This window comes from Nelumbo nucifera, chromosome 3 (assembly GCF_055504915.1).
Source record: "Nelumbo nucifera cultivar China Antique chromosome 3, China Antique-T2T, whole genome shotgun sequence".
In the NCBI taxonomy this organism is placed as follows: Eukaryota; Viridiplantae; Streptophyta; class Magnoliopsida; order Proteales; family Nelumbonaceae; genus Nelumbo; species Nelumbo nucifera.
Genome location: NC_142651.1, coordinates 2,895,663 through 2,908,730, shown reverse-complemented (window position 1 = coordinate 2,908,730; position 13,068 = coordinate 2,895,663). Strand labels below are relative to the sequence as shown.

Genomic DNA, 13,068 nt, shown 5'->3' with positions numbered 1-13,068 from the left:
AAAATGCCCTTACTTAATTTGGGGCAAAGTGACTCTAATAACACTACCACATAAGCAAGTTACTTAACAAACATAAGAAGACTAAACTACCCCTATTCGGCACACTTTAACACTCCCCCTCAAGCTGGAGAATATATGTCATATAATCCCAGCTTGTTACATAGATAGTTCACTTTCCCTGAACTTAGAGCTTTTGTAAACAAACCTGCCCACTGGTCATTAGAGCCCACATGTTTTGTATTTATCTCTCCAGCAAGGACCTTCTCTCTCACAAAGTGACAATCAACCTCTATGTGCTTTGTTCTCTCATGAAAGACAGGGTTGGATGAGATATGGAGTGCAGCTTGGTTGTCACAATACAATCTCATAGGTTTATCCATGTGAAATCCAATTTCTTATAGGAGACTCCTCAACCACACTAATTCACAGGTAGTGTGCACCATGGCCCTATACTCGGCTTCAGCACTGCTTCTGGCCACAACCGCCTGCTTTTTACTCTTCCATGTCACAAGATTTCCTCCAAGAAATGTGCAATAGCCTGTAGTAGATCTTCTGTCATTCACTGAGTCTGCCCAGTCTGCATCTGTATACCCAACTACTTCAAGTTTTCCTCCTAATTTATACAATAGCCCACGACCTGGAGCTCCTTTCAGATACCTCACAATTCTAAGGACTACATCCCAGTGAGGTATACGAGGGTTCTGCATGAATTGGCTCACCACACTGACTGCAAAGGAGATGTCGGGTCTCGTGAAAGTCAGATAGTTCAGCTTTCCCACTAGTCGTCTATACCTTCCAGGATCTTCAAATACTTCTCTTGTATCACTCCTCAACTTAACATTTGGTTCCATAGGGGTCTCAGCCGGTTTTGCACCTAACAGTCCTGTTTCTTCCAATAGATCAAGAACATATTTCCTTTGGCACAAATTTACACCTTGTTTTGACCTGACAACTTCTATTCCCAAGAAATACTTTAATGTTCCAAGGTCTTTTGTTTGAAAATGATTTTGCATAAATACCTTTAGTTTGCCAATCCCCAAATTATCACTACCAGTAATGACAATATCATCCACATAGACCACTAATAAAATCTTCCCAGCTTCTGAGTCATAGCTGAACACTGAGTGATCAACCTGGCATTGCTTCATTCCAAAACTCTTCACCACTTCGCTGAACTTCCCAAACCAAGCACGTGGAGATTGCTTCAACCCATAAATTGCCTTCTTCAGTTTGCACACCTTACCATCCTCCCCCTGAGCAACAAACCCAGGTGGTTGCTCCATATATACCTCCTCCACCAGATCACCATGGAGGAAGGCATTCTTTATGTCAAGTTGAAAGAGAGGCCAATCATACATAACTGCCAGGGAGATTAGTACACAAACAGAACTAATCTTAGCCACCGGAGAGAATGTCTCCATGTAGTCCACTCCATACAACTGTGAGTAACTTTTAGCAACAAGTCTGGCCTTCAGACGCTCCACACTACCATCTGGCAAGTATTTCACAGTATACACCCATTTACAGCCCACAGCATGCTTACCAAGTGGGAGAGTAGTAAGTTCCCACATTTGAGAATGTTGAAGAGCAGAGAGTTCCTCCTCCATTGCCTGCCGCCATCCAAGTGAACTAAGAGCTTCTTGAACATTGTTAAGTATGAAAATAGAGGACAAAAGTGAAACAAACTAGCGATGTGAGGTAGAAAGACGAGATAATGAAACAAAATTGGAAATGGGATGGAGGGTAGAACTACGTTTACCTTTCCGTAAGGCAATGGGTAGGTCAAGGTCTAAAGGTTCAGCAATAAGAGCCATGAGGGGACCCGCAGATGAGGTAGAAGCTGGAGGAGGGGCCGGTGTCGTTCGACGTGTATACACTTGTCGGATCGGTGGTCGTTCGGTGGTGACCTGCACTGGATGAGGTGATGAGTCTACTCCCACAACAGTATCTGGAACTGGATCACTAACAGGAAGAGGAAGAGGAAGTGAGGGTGAAGACAAGGATGCATCAGGATTTGAGAAGAAGGATACAAACTCAAAAAAGGTGACATCAGGGCAAACATAGCACTTTCGGGTAATGGGATTATAACACTTGTACCCTTTTTGAGTCCGAGAGTAACCAAAGAAGACACATTTAATTGAGCGTGCATCTAGCTTGTCTATTCCAGGACTCAGATTGTAGACAAAACACACACAACCAAAGACACGAGGAGTTAATGGAAATGGAGATAAAGTGGGAAACAAGATAGAGAAGGGGGACCGACCATGAAGAATAAAAGAGGGCATCCGATTAATGAGAAAACATGCAGTGAGTATAGCATCACTCCAAAACCGTTTAGGAACATTCATGTGGTGAATCATAGACTGAGCAGTTTCAAGAAGTTGACGATTCTTCCGTTCAGCTACCCCATTTTGTTGAGGGGTGAATGCACATGAGGTCTGATGAATAATGCCATGTTGTTCTAAATATTGTTGAAATGAAATAAGAAAGTATTCACGACCATTATCTGAACAGAGAACTTTGATTGAAACACCAAATTGTGTGCGTATTTCAGCATGGAATTTCTAAAAAATGGAAAATAATTCACTTCTTTCTTTCATTAAATAAATCCATGTCATTCTTGAACAATCATCAATAAAGGAGACAAAATACTTGTACCCATTATAAGACTATTTTGATTGGACCCCAAACATTTGAATGAATCAAAGAAAAAGGACTCAACATACAACTCTCAATTCTTGGACTGAAGAACACACGACGATGTTTACCAAACTGACATGACTCACATTGCAAAACTGACAACTGACTCAATGACGGAACCAACATCTTGAGAGCCTTGAGAGATGGATGTCCCAGTTGGCAATGCCATTGTAGAGGAGTAAGTGAAGTTTGAAGAGCAATTGAAGATCCACCACCGTCAAGGTAATACAATCCACCGGCTTCATGCCCCCCACCAATCTTCTTCCCCGTCTTGAGATCCTGGAAAACACATGTGGAAAGAAAGAAGGTAACAGAACAGTTAAGAGCTTTGGTTATTTTACTAATAGACATAAGATTGAATGGAAACTTAGGTACATATAAAACAGATGATAAGGGCACAGAAGCCATGTCAACATTACCAACATCATAGATGGGAGATGAGGACCCATTGACAAGTGTAACAGTTTGTGATGTGGAGGTTTCAGAAAGAGAAGAGAACACACCTGGAGTCTCGGTCATATGATCCGAGGCTCCAAAGTCAATAATCCAGGGAGAGGTTTTAGATGGCATGCAAGCAATACCTGAATGGACAAGTATGGTAGTGGTATGCTATGAAGTAGTTTGAAGGAACCGTTCATACTCATCACGCGGTACACTCACCATTTCCCTCCCAGAAGTAGATGCAGATGTGTGAGGAGTTCGATCTACCTGTTTACAGTCACTGATGTCAACCTCACCTGCTACAGCATGATTAGCCCATTTAGAGGGAGGGCCATGTAGGTCATAACAGAAATTCACTATGTGTCCTTCCCTGCCACAATGAGTACACTTCCTTGCAGAGTTATTCTTCCCTCTGCCACGGCCTCCCCCTGAGTCACTACCACCCCGACTAATCATGGAACTGCCACGACCTCCTCGGGAGGCATGTCCTCCCCCCCTTTGTACTGTGTTCACCTCCTTTAGCAATCACAAGTGCTGATCTATCAGACTGTGTGGGATTCTCTGTTTGTCCCAAAGAAATTCTGCAAAGCCGTGAAAATACTTCCTCAAGTGTAGGAAGGGTGGAGCTCCCTAATATTTGGGCTCTAACTAGTTCATACTTTGATTTCAGCCCCACCAAGAATTTTATAACATCTAGTTGTTCCCTTTGTTGTTGTTGAACTTTAATATCTGGAGTGAGGGGATGATAGGCATTGAGTTCATTCCTTATATTCTTCATACAGGCATAGTACTCTTCTAGCGTTTTGTTTCCTTGTTGCAAATCAAAGTACTCCTGATAAAGTTGATATACTCTTGTTGTATTATCTTGTCCAGAATACAACTTCTTAGCATGTTCCCATATATCCTTAGTTGTATCAAGAAACATGAAGTTCACACTGATTTTGGGTTCCATGCTGTTCCATAGCCAAGTCATGATTTGAGCATCTTCTTGTTCCCAATCATCAAACCCTGTGGAGTCAGCCGATGGTTTCTCATCTTTTATGTGCTTCACTTTCCTCTTGGCCTTGAGAAAAACTTCCACAGATTTAGCCCATGGAATATAGTTCTCCCCATTCAGTTTAATTGAGGTCATCTGTACACCTAGGTGGTCAGAGGAAACCACCACACTAGGTTTCTGATCATTATACCCATCTCATATTGCTGCCATTGTACTCTTTCACAATTGCCTCTAACCTGAATTCTCAGCAACAAGTTGACTGTTGTTATTCAAAAAATTGATGTTCCAGCCCCTATAGCAACTCCTAAACACAACAGTGGGTACACACGCCTTGTTCTTATTCACACTACTGCTGATTTTACAATACCACTGACCACATAGGCATCAATTTAACACTCACTAATCACATGTAAGCCCTCTTACATCCACTCAATAGGGATTGTGCAACATAAGCACCACAACATAGTTAAACCTGTTACACCCAGTTCAAACTAATTTAACAGTTTTAAGAGAGCACTACACACCCACAAAAAAACTCGGCTAGGTCACAGCATTACACCTTACACCACTCGGCCACTCACAGCAGCCCTAACACCACTCAACAACTCACAACAGCCCCTACACCATTCGGCTACTGCACACACAGCCCTTTCTAGGACAACAATGAACCTAGTTCTCTAGGTTCTGATCGATACTAGTAGCTTCTTGTAGGGTTTCTACCCAAAAATATCAGTAACACAAGAAGAAGAGATAACCAACCTTCCTTTGAGAATATCAACCAACCATTCACTGTTGAAGTCACTTTTCTTGATGAAGAAGGTTATGCGCAGCAGAGAGAGACGACCTGTGATATTTCAGACCTAGGGCGAACCAGTTCTCTCCATAGACTGACTAGAAACGAAGGAGGGCAATCACGAACACTGCTGAGGTGCTTTACCAACTGAAGTAGGTCAGGAGCATGGCTCTGATACCATGTTTCGAATGTTGCTACAGTAGTCTGAACCAGGAAGAGAAGGAAGGAGAAGAGGAAGAAGAAGAGAAGAAGAAGAAAGAAAATAAGGGTCTGTCGAAATCTGTTGGATTCCCCCTACAGTCGACCCCCTTAATCTTCATTAGATTCTAATGATCTTTACAAAGACAAAAATGCCCTTACTTAAGTGTGGGGCAGAGTGACTCTAATAACACTGCCACATAAGCAAGTTACTTAACAAGCATAAGAAGACTAAACTACCCCTATTCGGCACACTTTAACAAAGATAATAGTCTAGAAATATGTATTAATGTTTCTTTTATCATTTTACAAAATATCTTTGCATATTTCCACATATTTCATAATATTTCCACAATGTCTCTAATTTTTACAATATTTCCTCTCGACATTTCCGACATATGTCCTATATTTTGGTAAGCGACATTTCCATCGACATCGACATTTTAAACCTTGGAAGAGAGTACATACATGCATATATTAGGTATATATTAGGGTAATAATAACAGTAATAAATGTTTTTTTATAAGCAACAAAGAAGTAATCCATTCATTAAATGTAAGAGAGATAAAACAAAAGGTTGTGGTACAAAAGAAAACATACACAATATAGATATAACCATTCACCCTTTTTTACATTTGAGCCCAAAACATTTGCTATTTATTCACCCCTTGTTTAGCCAAACCATTGGCCAAACAATTTTCAGACCTACGTACCCATCTGATTTGTAATTGCATATCTTTTGAAAACCATTTGAACTGTCTAAGCTCATTTCTGAAATTCCAGAACACATTCTTTTCCTTCATTAACCACCTTTCAACCCCCTTCAATGAACAACCTCCCAACCATCATTTTTTTAGATTTTTGCAACCCAAACACCACTGCCAAAAGTTCTACCCTTATTAAATCACCTTCTTCTATTGGAGATGAAAACATTGCAAAAAAGTGCCCATTCTCATTTCTCACCTCTTATCACTCCCCCAATCCCAAAAGGCCCAGGATTGTCCATGCTACAGCTATTGAAGTTCAGTTTCTCACCCACCCTCCCTTTGCAGGACTCCAATCTTCTTTTATTTTTGGTTTTTTAGAGGATGTCCCTGCTATTGCTCCCCAGTTTCTAAAGAAATCTTCCACAGTGAAATCCAAGAACAGTGCCCAAGTCTTCACCCATTGTGCTACTCTTAAAGTGATGGTACCAATTACTACCTTGCTGCTTCTTTCTTTCTCATAAAAAATTCTTGCATTTCATTCTTTCCAAATTGTCCAAATCACCGCTGCCCTTGTCCATTTCCAAATGATTCTGCCCCTCTTTTTTGTGCATCTTAATACAGATGAATCGAACAATCTGTCCAAACTAACAGGAGGTTCCACCTAAAAAAAAGTAGAAAAACCATTCCCGAATGTCACAAACAAATGGACAGGAGATTAACAGGTGGTAGGCAGTTTCACCATGCAAGACTGGAAGTAGAAAAACATTTATTTAACAGTAATAAATGTTTTTCTACTTCCAGACTCCACAACTCCAGCATATTGCATTCCATCTCTTCATACCTTTCATGGCTGATTCAAGTGGGTTTAGGCTGTTGTCACCATTCTTCTTTTCCCCACTCTTATATATTGTATCTTCAACTCTAACTCTCTTTTCTTCATTTTTTGAGAAAACACCTTCAATTTTTAAAATAAATAATGTTTCTGAGAGAAGAATGACTAAATTTTCTTTCAACAGATAAAGGCCTATTGTGAAACAAAACTGACCTTTTAAGTTTAGTAGCCTAATATGTTTGCCTAAAAATGAGAGTTCAAGAAACAAATGAAGTTGCTATATGAAAAACAATTTTCTACAGCAAGTAACCTCAAATAACTAACAAAATTGTCAATCACTTGTTTCTATGTTGTCATATGACTGCCACCATCCGCGAATTTTTTAAATGAGTAACAACTTGATTTTATTGATTTAAAAAGAATGAGTTACATATGGCTACACCCTTGAGATTGAAATGGCCAATACAGAATATGTGTAATTGTGTACATCATATATTTCCCCCCACTCCCCAAAGTAAATCTTCTCTATTTACCCCTTGTTTTGCCAGAGCATCTGTGAACCAATGCTGTAAGGATACTTCTATTTTCTTGAGCTCCTTTATCTCCTTCATAATATTTCTATACTGCCAAGGATCCATACCTTCATTCTGAATCCAGTCCACTACCACTTTGGACTGATATCACTTGTTTTTATTTACATAGCACATAGTTAAGGAGTTATTGGGCCCAAGGTCCATTAGTTTATGTTTTAAGTTAAGAGTGTTTATTCAGTCCATACAAGTAGCTGACTTACTAAGGGCATACTTGTCTGTGTACTCTGTTTTTATTTGAGAGTATATAATCTAATGAAAGGGGCGGCCAGACCTAATTTTGGCTTCTCCCATTCTCCTCAATCTCTCTCCTCTTTTTTTCACTGCATAAACCTTCTCTTCTCTTTCTTTTCTTCTTTCTTTCACAGTTTTTATATCAAAACAGATCTTCCAAACTTTTCTACTCCCTCAGTTAGCAGCATAGTTATCAAGGCATAGAACTCAAGACAATTCTGGGTGACAGTGAAGTGCTTAGTTACATAGGTAGCACCTAGGTAATTAAATTTTGGTTAGTTCCCTATTTTTATATACTAATCAGCAAGTATATTAATTGAAAAAAAAAAACAATTGTCTTTAATAAGAACATTAAACTTCCTCTCAAAAACATGGCAAATCATCATATTCAAAAGAAAATAGTATTGTAAATATATTAATTTCAATATTTTTCAAAAATAATACTAATTTAATAAATATTTAATAGATCAATTCATATCAAACTATCAACTAAAGATAGCAATATTTTATATGATAAAGAATCAAAAATAGAGCAAGTAAAAGAGAAAAAAGATCAAGGTTGGAAGCACTGCTTTATTTAATGTGTGTGTGTGTGTGAGAGAGAGAGAGAGAGAGAATGTGTGTGTGCGGAAAAAGCAAAAGAAAAAAGAAACATTATCCTTTTCTCCCTTTTCTCTTCTCAAAACCCTTGGATCTTTTAAATTTCAAAGTAAAACTTTAAAACAAAGTATAAATGATATATAGTATAAAATAGAACCTATTAACACAGATATTAGTAAGATGTAGCTATGGTAATGATATTATAACAAGGTTCCTACATAGGTGACAAAAATCACAAGGCGGCCACCTTATCACCCATGCAGATGCCTAGTCACCTAGAATGTGCCTTGTTCTACAAGCCAAGGCTTTCAGGCTAGTGTTTCAAAAGCGCAAGGCGCAAAAAAAAAAAAAAAAAGCACAAGGGGCATTTTGTGCTCAAGGCACAATGTGCAAGGTGAGGTGTGTGCCTTTTCGAAGCAAGGAGCAAAAATACAAAAAAAAATGCTAAAAATGAAAAACAAAATGGAAAATTAAAAATATTCAACAAAACATTAATTAAAAATATAAACTTAAATTTTAAAATAAATGTTTTAAAAAAACTATTATCTCAAACACAGTTGTCAAGGCGCCCTTAGAGGTTCGCCTTGCCTAGTCACCAAGCAGTTTTATGCATTGGGTTATAAAATACTTTTATATTTTAAATTTTTTTGACATTATTAAACTAGAATATTCATTCTATGTGTTTATATACTAATTTCTTTTTATTATTTTCTTATTTTGTTAGGGTTTAATCAACGCAAACATTGCAAACTGCTGTATTGAGCCCATGGTTCAAAGTATCAATACACCTCTGTGTATAGGCAGAGGTGTATCAGTACTTGTAACAATACTCCCCCCATTTTTTTATTTCTTTGGTAATCAATTTCATTTTAAAATATACATATTTATATATTATTTAAAAAAATGGGTCCCCAAAAACACCTGTAAACAAGTATCGGGACCCCAAAGATACAATACAATACACCCGATACGGGGCATATTGTGTCGAAATTTTGATCCTTGATTGAACCCTCAAAATTTTCAAAACCTGAACCAATAAGCAAGGGAAGAACTTAAAATTTTGTCTAATCAACACATTTTCTTCTTCCACATCTTCTTCTTCTTTCACCTTTTCTTTTCTTCTTTCCTATAACAAAAGTAGGGGTACAGCCCCTATATTTTTTGAATTTTCTTTCCTTTGTTCTTTTTCTTCTCATTAAATGTTGATTTTCTAGACTTAAACATGAAATTTATACTTCTCTTATGAAAAATATGAATAATTATTAAAGAAAGATGGTTATGGAACCTAGGAAACTACCCTAGGATATATGGTTTTACTTAAAATAAAAAAAATCCATCGCCTAGGCAGGCGCCTAGGCAACCATGCAACAAGGCACCCCCTATCACATAGCCTCGCCTTGGCGCCTTGAAAACTCTGATCTCAAATTAAAATATATAAACATATTTAACATGAAAATTCAAAAATTAAATCAAACATGACATATAAAACATATTTAATAGACCTGTTCATGGGCCGGGCTCAAGCTTGGCTTTTGTCAAAATTCTAATGGGCCCAGCCCGAGCCCGAAACAATGTAAAGTTGGGCCCGAAGCCCAGCCCGTGAACAGGTCTAATATTTAAGTATGTAAAACTTTCAATCTCTATATTTTTTTCCCAATTGCATTAGTTTAAATGGCTAATATGATGTTAACCATTTTGCATTCCTAATTATGAGTCACCTTTGTACCAAGCCTCTTGAGGCAAGCCCAAATAAGTCCATGTTAGGGTCTTACATTCTTAATCCCTACAAAAAATGATTTTATAATTTTAATGTCTTATAAAAATATCTGGAAGAATGAATGAACAACATTAGGAAATAGGGGGGGTTCCCGGAGCTTCGGCGAGCAAGCAAATTTTGAAAAGGTGCACGCTTGGGCTGAAGCGCAAGGCGCACCAGGCACATGCATTTTGAGAGTGCTGCACCTGGGGACTAGACAAGGCACATACCTAACATGTCTTGCCTATGCGCCTAGGCATGCCTGAGGTACACCTTTTAACTGGTTTGGGCAAAGTTACCAAGAGGTGCCTAACTGCGTAGGTGATGTCTAGGCAATACCTTCACAACTATTTAACAGATTTGTATAGTTCAGGTCTTTTGCCAGCCCCCCAAAAAAATAGTTATAATGTCTCCATTATGATTCCTAAAGATCCCTCCTATCCCCAACTGGTCAGCTATTTAATTTCTCATGTGCACCTCCTTGGTCATTTAAAGAAGCTCTTTCATGGTTATGTTTCATTTGGTTGAAGGAGGGGTTCTTTGGTATACAGTTCCTTGCCAATATGCTGGTGTACATGGAAAGAGAAGAATAGACATTTTTTTAGGGGAAAGAGAAAGACATCCCAAGACTGCGCACAGATGTGACTAGCATATCATGGACTGGACCATTTCTCTTAAGGATATTTCAGTTCTTCCAAGAGGAGGATTTTATCTATCTATAGTCTGATATTTTGGGTGTAGAGAGTGACATATGTATTACTTATCAATAAATAAATAAATAATAGAATCCCTTTTCTTCCATGATAAGTGGTTATTACTTACTAGAGCATTTATTGTAATGATAAATAAATAAATAAGCATTGTTGTCAATCCAAAGAGAAAATAACTAAACAATTTGATCATGGCTTATGGCTAACTATATGAACAAATTGATATACTCAAATTTTTTTGGTTGTGGTTCATTTATATGCAGCATGGATAGTTGATACAAGGAATACTTTTTCCAGTGCCCTTTTCGTACTTGATGGATAGCTCCTAGTTGCACATTCATCTCTTCCACTGCATCTTTATTCACATTTCTAATGAATACCTGATACTTTACGTTCTCAAAATAAAATCAATCTTGGCCAGGTATTTGTGTAATGACCAAATCAATAGTTTCAAAATGTCCTAGGCAAGTAGGCATTCACCTAAACAAGTTCATATTGTTGCTTTTGCCTCCAAGTAGAAATCTAGAAGAATGTATATTGAAAATCCTAAAAACATATTCTGTTATCACTTACCTCAAGGAGTTGATTTTTCTTGGAATATGCTTTAAGAAGAATCCTACAAATAGGCATTAAAGTACAATACAGATTGTTAGCAATCACTTCCCATTCCACAAAATTAGTATATGGCTACAATAAAAGATTCACTACTGGAATCATGAAAGAATAACAAAAGTGTTCAGATGCAGTAATAACAGAAATACTGTCTGAAAGAAGCATGATATCTACAAGGATATGTCTAGATGTCAATTAAGAAACAGAAAAGATTGTAATATATAGATTATTTAGAGCACCCATAAGAAGCAATCTGTTGCCAATTGAAAAGGCTAGAAGGGATAAGGGGCAGACTAGAAAGAACATTAGTTGTAGTAAGAAATGATCTAAGTGCTCATAATTTAACAACGGATATGGTAGGAGTGAGCATTAGTTGGTTAAAACCAAACCAAAAATTTGGTTTTGGTTTTTTACTTAAATTGGTTTCAGTTTCGGTTTCAGTTTTTAGCTTTAGAACTTCGCTATATATATGGTTTTCAAAATTTCGGTTTGTTCAGTTCGGTTTTTAACCAAATAAACTGAACACTCACCCCGAGGATAAAGCACTAAACTGAACACAATGGAAGGGTTCATATGGCCACCCCCATATAGTTGGGACAAAGCTTAAATTATGATGATGATGGTGTATGTGTAATCACATGAATGAACCTTATGCATACATAGTTTTTAAAATATAATACCAGAATGGACTAAAGAATTAAACCAGTCAACCTAGAACAAGAACCCTCTGCAGACCAGTTTTGTCACTTGATCTGAGTTAGTCACTGCTGAACATGATGAGAAGTCTGATGTTTCGATTATCTGGTGAAAACTTTTCACCTAGATGAAATCTCTTTTTGTTTTAATTCCATTTTACCTTCTTATGTTACTTCTTAATCAGGCTATAGAGCCCAAATGAAAGGTATAAGTGAAAAATATGAATAAGAAGGCTATTTTTTATGAATGAGTAAAGAGATTTATTAATCAGAAAATATGAATAAGAAGGCTTTCAAACCTGAATAATCCACGCATGATCAACCAAGCCCACCTGAGCCCAGCCCAAGTTGCGTTACATTTATCTTAGGCTGGGCTTGGGTTTGCAAACTCAGGCTTTGACTTCTGGTTGGGCCAGGCCCAGACCAAAGGTCCAGGTCTTAGCACCTACTAAACCCAGCCTAACCTGCCTGATTTGCATCCCCACCCATTGATGTAGGCTACAAAGCTGAACCACATAAAACCTATTTCTGTTGTTCTTGTTCTTTATTTTCTATCTTCTCTTCTTCACTGAGGGTTGAGACTCACAAGTTCAGACAATTTACGTACTTAAGATTTAACAAGTAAAAAGTAAAAACCACAAAAAAAAGGACAGCTAAAAAAGGGAGAAAGCATTTAAGGAGGGGGACTGATGCATGTATCCTTCTGGAAGGCTTTAATGCAGAGAGAGCTTACTGGAGAGATGTGACTAAACCTTTCAGCAAACATTGCAGATATCAATCAACAAGAATGCAGGATCAGCAAACAGCGATACAGAAACAAATTATAAATCTAGGTGCAGGCTTTTTTCTTGGGATATTATCTAAAACTCACCATGACTTTTTCACAATTCTCTTAAACTCAACATGACTTTTCAAAATCTCCAATGAGCCCCCCTGTCAGTGAGTTTTATTAACCCACCTTCCGTTAGATTTTTGTCAGATCACCGTTAGTGATTATTAACAGAAGTTGTCCACATAAGCATTTAAGTATTTTAACTACCTCTGAATGGTCAGTCAAGCCTATTAAAATATATATTTTAAATATATGTGTGTTGGGACTGGTGTGGGCCCAGGCCTGGGTTAGGGGTAATTTTGTCATTAAAAAATATTTAATAAGGATGACTAACCATTCAGGGGTAGTTTGGTCATGTAAAATACTTAAAT

At 37.7% G+C, this 13,068-nt stretch overlaps 1 protein-coding gene across 1 annotated transcript in view; it reads right to left on the bottom strand.

Annotated features, from left to right (window-relative positions):
• Positions 1 to 12,354, bottom strand: part of LOC104593264 (ENTH/VHS family protein) — a 67,418-nt gene extending 55,064 nt beyond the window's left edge. Inside the window, exons 1-2 of the mRNA XM_019197028.1 lie at positions 12,330 to 12,354; positions 11,132 to 11,174 (exon numbers count right to left, since the gene is read on the bottom strand). Coding sequence (XP_019052573.1) covers positions 11,132 to 11,174; positions 12,330 to 12,354 — 68 coding nt within the window. The remainder of the gene's footprint in view (positions 1 to 11,131; positions 11,175 to 12,329) is intronic.
• Positions 12,355 to 13,068: the final 714 nt, after the last annotated feature.